The sequence below is a fragment of the Octodon degus genome, unplaced genomic scaffold (assembly GCF_000260255.1).
Source record: "Octodon degus isolate 3935 unplaced genomic scaffold, OctDeg1.0 scaffold00092, whole genome shotgun sequence".
Classification (NCBI taxonomy): Eukaryota; Metazoa; Chordata; class Mammalia; order Rodentia; family Octodontidae; genus Octodon; species Octodon degus.
In genome coordinates, this window is record NW_004524668.1 from 1,890,804 (window position 1) to 1,901,308 (window position 10,505).

At 53.8% G+C, this 10,505-nt stretch overlaps 1 protein-coding gene across 1 annotated transcript in view; it reads left to right on the plus strand.

Annotated features, from left to right (window-relative positions):
• Ifnlr1 (interferon lambda receptor 1) overlaps positions 1-5,903 on the plus strand; it is a 31,609-nt gene extending 25,706 nt beyond the window's left edge. Inside the window, exons 4-7 of the mRNA XM_004637729.2 lie at positions 895-1,037; positions 3,146-3,305; positions 3,595-3,728; positions 4,536-5,903. Coding sequence (XP_004637786.1) covers positions 895-1,037; positions 3,146-3,305; positions 3,595-3,728; positions 4,536-5,315 — 1,217 coding nt within the window. The 3' untranslated portion in view covers positions 5,316-5,903. The remainder of the gene's footprint in view (positions 1-894; positions 1,038-3,145; positions 3,306-3,594; positions 3,729-4,535) is intronic.
• Positions 5,904-10,505: the final 4,602 nt, after the last annotated feature.

A 10,505-nucleotide genomic window follows, 5' to 3' on the forward strand; every position in this document is an offset into this window, starting at 1 on the left:
AAAGAAAGAAAGAGATATGAATTGAGGGGGCCAGAGGAAAGGTCACAGAAGCCACAAAACTTTTCACAGATTCTGCTCTGACCTCTGGGACCCACCAGGGTGTTGGGTATCAGTGTTATGTGGCAGAAGGAATTTTAAGGTTCTGGGCTTTAAAGTAGTGAAAACATCCAGGATTCTCCAGATAGGCTCAATCTAACAGCAGTGCCTTAAAAACAGAGCTTCCTGCAGCTGGACAAAGATGAATCGGGGTGCAGAGGGAATCAAGGAGATGGTGACCTGTGAAAGGACTCAAGTGTTCCATCTCCAGTTTGGAGCTGAGGGGCAACATGATGAGAGATGTCGGTGCCTGAGGGGCTGCGAGAGGCTGCCCACTGTCCAGCAACCAGAAAGTGGGGACCTCAGCCTAGTGACCTGAGAAGGACCAGGGGGTCCACGTGGGAGACCCAGGCAGAGGCCCACTGGACTTCTGACCTGGAGCCCATGTAGAAGAACCTCCGTGCTGTGCCCTGTGTCACAGCAGCAACAGGAAGCATGTGCAGATGGGCAGGATGCTGGCAGGCCCTGGCGTGTGAGGGGCCCCGGGGGCCAGGGGATAGGGGGGAACACAGATGTCGCATAAAGGAAGCCACCCCCAAGCACATCAGCCTCCTAAGCCTCGGTTTTCACTTCTCTCAAGTGGGACTGGTGATACCTCCCTCCAGGGTCCGTGTGAGGGGTGAATAATGTAGCCGTAGGCACTGAGTGGACAGGAAATGTTCTGATCTCTGGGACAAATGCGTGGAGGCTTTCCCTGTTCCTCAGCCCTCCCTGGGCACCTGGGCTGGGTACCGGTGGGAGATGGAGACAGATCACCCTCCAAGGTGACCCTGACTGGTCCTGTTCTGTTTCTGCCAGTGGAGCTGGGCCCACCCACTCTGGTGCTCACCTGGAAGAAGAATATCCTGACTGTCAATGCCACCTACCAGCTGCCGCCTTGCATCCCTATCCTGGATCTGCAGTATGAGGTGCAGTTCTGGAAGGAGGGTGCCCGAAACAAGGTGCGAAGCCCCGCCCCCATCCATCCCCATCTGTTCCTTGCACGCCTCCTCCCGGAAGCCTTCTCCGCCTGCCCCTGGTACCTGCAGTGCCCATGGCCTGTGGCACCCTCCCCTTCATAGCAACCGCACTGCAGCTTTCCGCCTTGTTTTTGAAACTATTAAGAGCCCTTTCCTCTTCCTCCTCCTCCTCCTCCTCCTCCTCCTCGTCCTCCCCATCCCCTCCCCTTTCCCCTCCCCCTCCCTCTTCCTTTCCCTCTCCCCCTCTTCCTCCTTTTTTCTTTCAACAACATCTGTTGAAGTACGATGGGCCATAGGAGGCTAACTTGCAAGGCAGATGAGTTCTAGGAACACAACCAAAAGAACCTGAGAAGACGATTCCACACCTAGCTCTTCGGCGTGGTGGCGTGGATCCAGTTTCAGGCCCATTTTCCATGTGCCCCGGTGTGTGTATACCTGAGTTTACTTATTCACTAAGGTTGGGAAAACTTCCACACAGAGCCGGGGAGTGGATGATTTTGGCTGTGTGGCCCACAGGGTCTGTCACAACTGAACTCTGCAGCCATAAGACAAAGCAGCCACAGGCAATCTGAAGATAAGTGGTCACCACGGGGTTCTCATTTATCAAATCAGGTGACCCTGATCCCTGGGAATAGAGACCTGAATCTGATATAGTTCCTGAATCCTAGCACCTCACAAGTACTATTTTTTTATTTTATTTATTTGTGTGTGTGTGTGTGTGTGTGTGTGTGTGTGTGTCCAGCTCAGCCCACCAGGGGGCGGGGCTGGCTGGCATGTGGTGCTGGGGGATTGAACAGCGATCCCTGTGCTTTGCTAAGCTTATTCTAAGTAGGTGCTTTAGACCACTGAGCCATCTCACCAGCCCTCACAAGTACTATTGAAGCATCACTGGTATCTGTCAATATACACAACAGCAGCTGATTAAAAAACAATTTATAAAAAGTACTTCACAAATATCTTAGACCAGAGCCGTCCAATAGAAATATAACATGAGCCACTTATGTTAGTTTAAATATTCCACACTAAACTACGTAAAAGTAAACAAATATCTTTAATTTTCTTTCTTCTTTCTTTTTTTCTTTCTTTCTTTCTAGTATCAAACTCAGGACCTTGTGCTTGCCACGCAGGCATTGTGGCACTGAGCTATATCCCTGGCCCTAAATGTCTTTTATTTTAATAAAAGATTTTGTTTTGTCCCATAAAATGTTGTCATTTTGTTGGACATGGTGGCACAGACCTGTTATCCCAGTGCTAAGGAGACTGAGGCAGGAGGACTGAAAGTTCAAGGCCAGCCTGGACTGCATAGTGAGACCCTGACTCAAAATAACCTCAGCCCCAAAAAAAGTTGTTTCAATACTGAATGGGAAATTAATATAAAAATTATGGAGCTGTTTTACTTCCTTTCTCACTTCATCTCTGAAAGTTGGTGTCTTTCATACTCTGAACATGTCTCCATTTGGACCAGCTACTTTGTCTGTCTGTCTGTCTGTCTGTCTGTCTGTCTTTCTTTTTTTGTGATACCAGGGTATTGAACTCAAGGCTTTTGTACTAAGCTGCATCCCCAGCACCCCCACACCACCCTTATTTATTTTTTTTTAATTTGAGACAGTCTTACCAAGTCACTAAATTGCCCAATCTGAGTTTGACCTTGTGAACCTCCTGCATCAGCCCCCAGAGTACTGAGATGACAGGCATGTGCCACTGCTCCTGGCTAGGGGCAGCCACACTGGAAGGGCTTGGTGACTGCCTGTGGCCACTGTCTACAGCGCTGGACAGGGCTGCTGGAGCGTTTTCTAAGGCTCAGTGACCCCCCATCTCCCATGGGCTTGGAGGCCTGATGGCAAGAAGCCTGAGGACTCTCCTGCTCAGTGTAAGGACCTGTGGTCCCTATTGGGGAGCACATAGGAATGAACTCAGTGGAGGGCTACCTTCACCCCCAACCCATCAGCCTAAAAGGAACCTGCTAGGAAAAGAAAGGGAAGTGTGAGGGTCCCCTCTCCCCCTGGGTTCCTGACCATGTACTGGCTCCCGGCTGAACAGAACAGGGACCCCAGAAGCTCTGCTCATCTCTGCTTCTTCCTGCCACGCAGACTCTACTTCCAGCCGCTACTGTCGGCCAGCCGGTCCAGATCCCACTCCAGCCTTCTGCCCGTGGACGCCACTGCCTCAGCGCCAGAACCACCTACACCTTCATCGACCCCAAGTACAGCAGCTTCTCAGAGCCCAGCTGCCTCTCCTTGGAGGCCCCAGGTGGGTGCAAAGTCACGTTGTAGCGGGGGACTTTCCCCAGAGGAACAGTGTGATGTGTGGTTAGCTGTACAAGACAGACGCACCCGGATGAAAACCCCGGCTCCACCACGCTCACTGTGTGTCTGGGCCGCTCACACAGCCTCTCTGAGCCTTGGCTTGCACAGTCTGTAGGATGGGTTTATTCTTGCAGGGACGGAACAGAACGATGCCAGGAGCACGCTGCATGTTGTCACGTGGGTGCCCTTGCTGTGCCTGCGCTTAGTGTTGCTTCCCCACCCCCACCCCCCAGGGTCCAGCTGGACAGTCCTGACGCTGCCTTTGCTCTCACCGTTGGTGGTAGTCGCCGCCGTAGGGAGTGTGATGTGGAAGAACCTGAAGGGCGACCCCTGGTTCCAGCGGGAGAAGACACCACCGAGGGCCCTGGTATGGCTAATCTGGGCATGGGCGGCGGCCGGGGTGGGCTGGATTTCCCACGGGATCTGGGCGTGGCCCAAACTGACTCCTCCTATCCTTGTGTGTGAATTGTTATCGTCAGTAATGCGCTGAATAAAAAGCAGAGTTGCCGGGGAGGGAGAAGTACCCCTCAAGTTCCTGCTCACTAAGGCCCATTACCCCTGCGAAAGATGTGCTGCCGCTGGCCGGCCGGGAGCAGAGCCCAAACCTTGGGATGCAGGAGAGATGATGGCCAGAGGCCAGAGAGAGGGAGGCACCAAAAGGGGAAGTTTCCAAGGTTCTAACACTCACTTGTCATTGTAACCAAGATCGACCTTCGACCTTGGGTGCTGTTCATTTCCTCAGAAACTGGGGGCCTGCGAGGTCAGAACATTGTGCATGCTCAAAGGGGAGCTCTAGGAGAGACTTAGATGGGCTTTGGGGACCGACCACCCATGTGTAGGGCAGGGCAGGGGCACCATGCTTCAGAGGGGGCTGGTGGATAAGTACTCTAGGTGCCTCCCGGTGGGGTAGCCCCAAAGTGCCTGTGCAGAGCAGTAAGCCAGGTCCCCTGCAGGATTGGGGTCCAGCTGCCCTGTAGCACTGCGGTTGGTCACACGCCTGCCCACCCCTGCCCACTGTGTCAGTGACCCACACACTGGCTTCTGTCCTGGTAGACCTTCCAAAGAAATGATGGACATTTGCACCTGTATCTCAGGTCTGTCCTTACAGGAACCCAGATTCCACAGTAAAGAAAAAGAAGCCTGAGTCATTTCTCTCCTCCCCTCCCCAAACTAGGACTTTTCAGGACACAGACGCCCAGTGGCAGCCTTCGAACCCAGAGCGCCAGAGTCCTTGGATGAGTTATTCCTCTGTCCCCAAAAGAAACTGACCAGAAAGGTCAGTCTGGCCCCACCAGTCAGGGCTTCAGCCTCCCTCCTGTCAGGATCAGAGGACAGTGCTGAAGATGAGGAGGAGGACATGGATGACAGGGTCAGCGTCCGATCCTACATGGAGCAGCCCCTCTTCCAGGAGCAGGAGCTACAGCGTCCAGAGTCCTCTGAGGCAGATGAATCTGGTGTGCACTCCGGGGGGCCCTGGACACCTGTGGGCCACAGCGAAGGATGTGATTCCGGAGAGTCCTCCGACAGGAGCTGGCCCAGCACCAGGGATTCCTTGCTCTGGGATGAGGCTGGATCCTCCAGCTACACTGGGACTAGAAAGGGGCTGGGCCAAGGGCCAGGCGGTGAGGAGCATCAGGAAGAGCTGCTCCCATGCCCAGAGTCCCCCGAGGATTTGGGCATCCTGGAGGAGCCCCTGAAGGATGGCGTCTCCTCATGGGCTAGCTGGGGGTCTTTGTCCCCGCGAAGGAACCTGCTCCCGGGAGAGCCTCTCATTTCCCTTCAGACCCTGACCTTCGGCTGGGACCACAGACCTGAAGAGGAAGAGGAGGAGGAAGGAGGAGAGGAGGAGAGGGAATCAGAACCTGAGGACAGCAGCAGCTACAGCGGACAGGCTGGGGACCTCCTGAGGACCAAGATCAGGAGTGGGACGCTGGGACATTACATGGCCAGGTGAGCTGGCTCTGGCTGTTCCCAGGGACTCAGAACACCACTCAGGCTTATGAACCACATTTATCTGAGTGACTGGCCAGGTACAAAATCCATCCCTAGACAACATGAGCCAAGGGAGGTCACGTCACTGTGGCCACTGCAGGCTGACACCCAGCGGCCACCTGGGACTGTGACAGGGTAGCACTGCTGGAGCACATCTGGGTATATTGCTGCTTTTCCCAGCACCTGGGAAAGCTCTTCACCCCCAAGCCTGTGTCATGTCCCCAGGGTGAGCCGCCCTAAAGGGAGAGCCAGTCACCAGAGGGAGTTGTCGGGGAGGAAAGGGGGACAGCCTTCAGCTCTTTGGAGTCTTAACATTGCTATGTTTTAATACTAGCCAGATCTGGGTTCATATCCCAGCTCTGCCATTTGCCAGTTGTGGACTTGGGTAAGCCCTTCTCCTCTGCTATACCTCAGTTTCTTCAACTGCAGCTACTGCCCAGGTGTGGTAAGGATACTGGGAGATCTCGGGAGCGTGTGACATGGGGCTTGCCATGGCATTGGTGCTGTCTACGGACTACAAGGAGGCCCCTGGGTATCCCCCTCCTGTTCCCCAACCCTAGAGTGATGGGGAGCACCTGCTTTTGTACCACCCCACCTCCAGGCTGCCCCCTAGCTCTAGACAAGGTGCTGAGTTCTCAGAAACCAGAGCCCCAACCTAGGGTGCCCTGGGCCCAAGCCCTCTTCCCTTGGCTTGTCTGTACCCCTGTTTCTTGTCCCTGTGGCGCAGGCCCTGCCACTTAGCTCTTAGTAATGTCACTCTGTCGTACAGAAAAGACCTTCACAGTGCCCAGCCGGGCTCACCCTTGACCCCTTGGCCATGTCAACGAAGGACACAGATCTCAGCCAGGATCCCCAAAGGTCACTTAGCTGGCAGGAGGCCTTTGTCACCATAGCCAGGGCAACACATAGACTCCACATAGACACACACACACACACACACACACACACACACACACCTGTCTACACTGTTGGGCTCAGAGGAGGAAGAGCAAAACAAAACAGTGGTGCTTGGGAAGGGCTGTGGTTCAGGCCAGGTTCCAGAAATGCCCAGGCCAAGGCTGCTGGGGACCAGCCGAGCTGGTTCGCATATTGTCTTAGGCTTGAATGAAACATTTTGTTTCTACTCTCCAACTCTGTTAGCGTTGAGAAGAATTTTTCCCAAAGTTTAATGTCTTGGGGGTTCTGCCAGTTAGCTCAGTTGTTTAAGTACCTGCTCATGCAAATGCAGTCAGGCGCAGGATGCTGCAGTTCGATCCCCACCTCCACCTGCATTACCAAATCCGCCCGTAAGGCAGCCTGAGCTGGCCAAAAAAAATTCATTCCCAAAGTTTAATGTCTGAAAGAACCTGAGCTTTCTAGTAATTACAAGTTCCAGCTTCTTACAATGCCGAGGTCAATTGCAAGACGCCTTGGGAAGCATGGGGAAGGGACCGATGGCCCTTCTGTGTGTGTGTGTGTGTGTGTGTGTGTGTGTGTGTGCTCGAGTCAGTACTCACCTGTTTACAAAGCCCTGTGGGGCAAACAGCTGCTGGGGACACTGGTATGATAGGGCCACACCCAAGGACATCAGGGGAGAGGTGAGTAGTGCCTTAGGTTAAAGTGACATGTGGTTTTTGGCACGCAGACAAGACTATTGTTCTTACATATTTGTATTTATGTCTAGTTCTGTTCTATGTTTATATCATATTACAATACTCAAATGTTTGTGGGTACATTACCCTAAATTTTTAAATAAAGAGCTCTATTTTTACAGAAAAGATAGAATTGAATGGACATGTGCATGCTTTTGTCTACCATTCAGCTGTTAGGATTACAGGGGTGGCCCGGCACGGTGGTGCACAGCTAGAATGCCGGCACTCGGGAGGCGGAGGTAGGAGGCTTTCTGTGAGTGTAAGGCCAGCCTGGCCTACACAGCAAGACCCTGTCTAAAAAGAAGAAGAAGGAGGAGGAGGGGGAGGGGGAGGAGGAGGAGAAGAAGAAGAAGAAGAAGAGGTGAGGAGAGGGGAAGGGAAAGAAAAAAAGAATAACAAAAAAGGAGTTGGGATCTTAGAAGTAGACTCAGGCAAGGGGTTCTGCATAGCAGGAGACACTAAGGGAGGAGAGAGGCCAGGCAGCAGGGCAAGGTCGCCACTCAAGGTCTGTAGTGGGACAGGTCCCTGCATCCATGGCAGTTGGGGCTCCTGCCCCTGGGAAGCTTTGGAAGCCAAGTCGGTCAGGCCCACTTCAGATTTGTTCCTCCGCCTTGGGAATGCATCTACTGCCTGGTATAGGTGCTGTGCAGAGTTTGAGGCAGTGTTATAAGTTCTCATAGGCTACATCAAGCCGAGTACAGGAGGCAGGAGAGTCCCACAGGGCCAGGAAAGGTCTCGGGCCACGGTGAGACCCAAGCCCGCTCACCACCCTAGCCAAGCTCGTCAGCTGGTGACCAGTTCACAGAAGGGTGCGGAACCATCTTGGCGTGCCTGGCCTTGCCAACCTGAAGTCTCCACCGGTCTTCTGGAGAGGGTCCCCATCCTCACATGACCTTCCCAGAGACACAGCGGACAGGCTGGGGATCTCCTGAGGACCAAGATCAGGAGTGGGACGCTGGGTGATGTCCGGCGCTGCACCACTGCTGTCGCTGTTTGCCATTGCTGGGGTAATTTCTAGGAACTTCAGCCAAGCGGAGTGGATCTGATGGCTCCCTTTCCACGGACACAGAAGCCTTCCTGGCTGGTGCAGCCTTGAGCAGTCCCTTTCCACCTGCTGCGGCCCTACTTCACGCTCTGAGGGACCGGGTGGCCCAGTCTTCAGAGGAGACAAGAATAGGTCAGCACGCACACGGGTTGTAAGAATGAGAAATCCCTGGTTCCCATCCCTTCAATTCACCAGGACAAAGAGACAGTGAATGTCAGCTATCCGGCCCCGTAGCCAGCTGAGTACTAGGGCCTTTCTGGAAAACCAACCAGCCCTCCCCCTCCAGCCCACCTCCTACCCTGCCCTCCACTGCCGGAGGCCTGTAGAGGGGCGCTCAGATCATGGACTGCCACCTGCTGGAGCCAAGTGGGATGGCAGGGCTGCTGGAGATCTCCTTTAGTGAAGGGGCTGTTTTTCTACATCTGGGACAGAGGCTTGGCATTGACTAAATGAATGAAGAATAAAGGAGTGAACTGATTTGAGTCAGATCCAGGAGGCAGCTGGCAATGGTTGACTTCCTCGGAGGGGGGCTGGTAATTCTGCATTAGAGGACAGCATCCAGGTCCATTTGGGTCACACATGGGTAACGGGCCTTCCTCCCCAGCATCTGCTTGGAGCAGGAGACAAACTAATCCTATAATCCTCTGGCTGCAGCTTACTGTTCTATAACTTATCAGGGCTTGATTCATGGCTGCTGTCTACCTCCTTCCTGAGCTCAGTCCTGTGTGCACAAACCAAAGGTGACGTGAAGTTAGGGGAGCTTCTTCTTAGAAAAACAAACTAGAGTTGTATCTATATTTAAATGAGTGAGTCATTCCCATGAGTCAATTAGTTAAAAGGACTGGCTGGCACCAGGACCCGGTCCAACCCAAGCCCCCCCCCCCCCCCCCCCCGGGCCTGCAGCAATACAGGAGCTGGAGGTGTGAGAGTGTCGCATAGACTGGCCAGTGGCCTTTCCTTCCTTATTGCGCATTTATGTGGATCAGAGGGGCCTCCTGTCCTGCTAGGACAAACTATCAGCAGTGGAAGAGGCCTTGGGGGGATGCCAAAGTGAGGCTGTCCTACCCACTGTAAGCCTCTGCTGCTTGGGACAATAACTGGGCCACCTTGAAAGCCAGATTCCAACAGGAGATGCCACACACACACACACACACACACAACACTTACTTGTGAGCCTTGGGCCCTTGGGCCCCTATGGACACACACACACACACACACACACACACACACACACACACACACTCCTAAGTAGTCCCAAGGAGGGTGGCTGAGCCCAGGCCCTGACCTGCAGGATGCGAGGCTGTCCTTCCCATCCCTGCCCTTCGGCCTCCCAAATGCCTGCCGACCTGAACTTGAACACGCACCCTTGTCTGCTTTGCTGCCTCCTTCCACCCTGAAACTTGCATATCCAGATCTGCAAAGTCCTGTAAGGGGCCTCACTGACCCCCTTGCAGTAACAGAGGGCCCTAGCTGCACAAGACCCCACCTCAAGAACTCCAGAGACAGCAGCGCAGAGAGGCTGGTGGGTAGAGACTCTCCCTTCTGTGTCGCAGGTGAGCAAGCCAAGGATGAGGGGTGACACGGTCCACAAGCAGCAGGGAAGTGGCAGAGCTAGGAGCTGCGTGACCACTGTGTGCCCAAGTTCACATCCCGTCCACCTTCCCTGGCTTCTGGGGCAGATGGGGCTGTTCCCCAATCCTGGCATGAGGATGTCTTTGTGAAGAGGTGACCTTAGAAACAGGCAATAAGCTTCTGGGAGCCCACATCGCAGAGAGAGCTCAGTGCTTCTAAGCAAGGTCAATCAATGCTAAGGTGAATGTGTGCTTATGTCGGGGACAACAGTCCAGTTGGGAATCGTGGGGTGTCAGGGAGGTCTCCCAAGCCCAAAATGTATAAAAGCCAAGTCATTCAAGCTCCAAGGCCCTTAGGAAACTTCTAGACCAAGATTCCACTACAAACAGAAAAACTGAATGAGAATTAGAGGGGAACAAGACCTACCCAGGGTTTTCCAGAGCCAAGTGCAGGGGCCAGGCCCAGGCTGGTGGCCTGGGACATTGGGACATCTATGCCAATATCGCTGATTGTGTGTGTGTGTGTGTGTGTGTGTGTGTGTGTGTGTGTGGCCAGCTCAGTCCACCAGGGGGAGGGGCTGGCTGGCATGTGGTGCTGGGGGATTGAACCGCGGTCCCTGTGCTTTGCTAAGCTTATTCTAAGTAGGTGCTTTAGACCACTGAGCCATCTCACCAGCCCCCTCCTGGGGACTCTTGCAACTCAGTAAGTGAGTCTCTCTCTCGGTCTCTCTCTGTCTCTGTCTCTCTCTCTCTCTCTCTCTTTCTCCCCTCTCTCCCCCTCTGTGCATCTCTCTCTGTGTGTGTCTCTGTGTCTTTGTCTCTCTTCTTCTCTCTTCCTCTCTCTTTCTCTCCTCTCTGTCTGTCTGTCTCTCTCCTCCTGTGTGTGTGTCTCTCTCTCTTTCTCT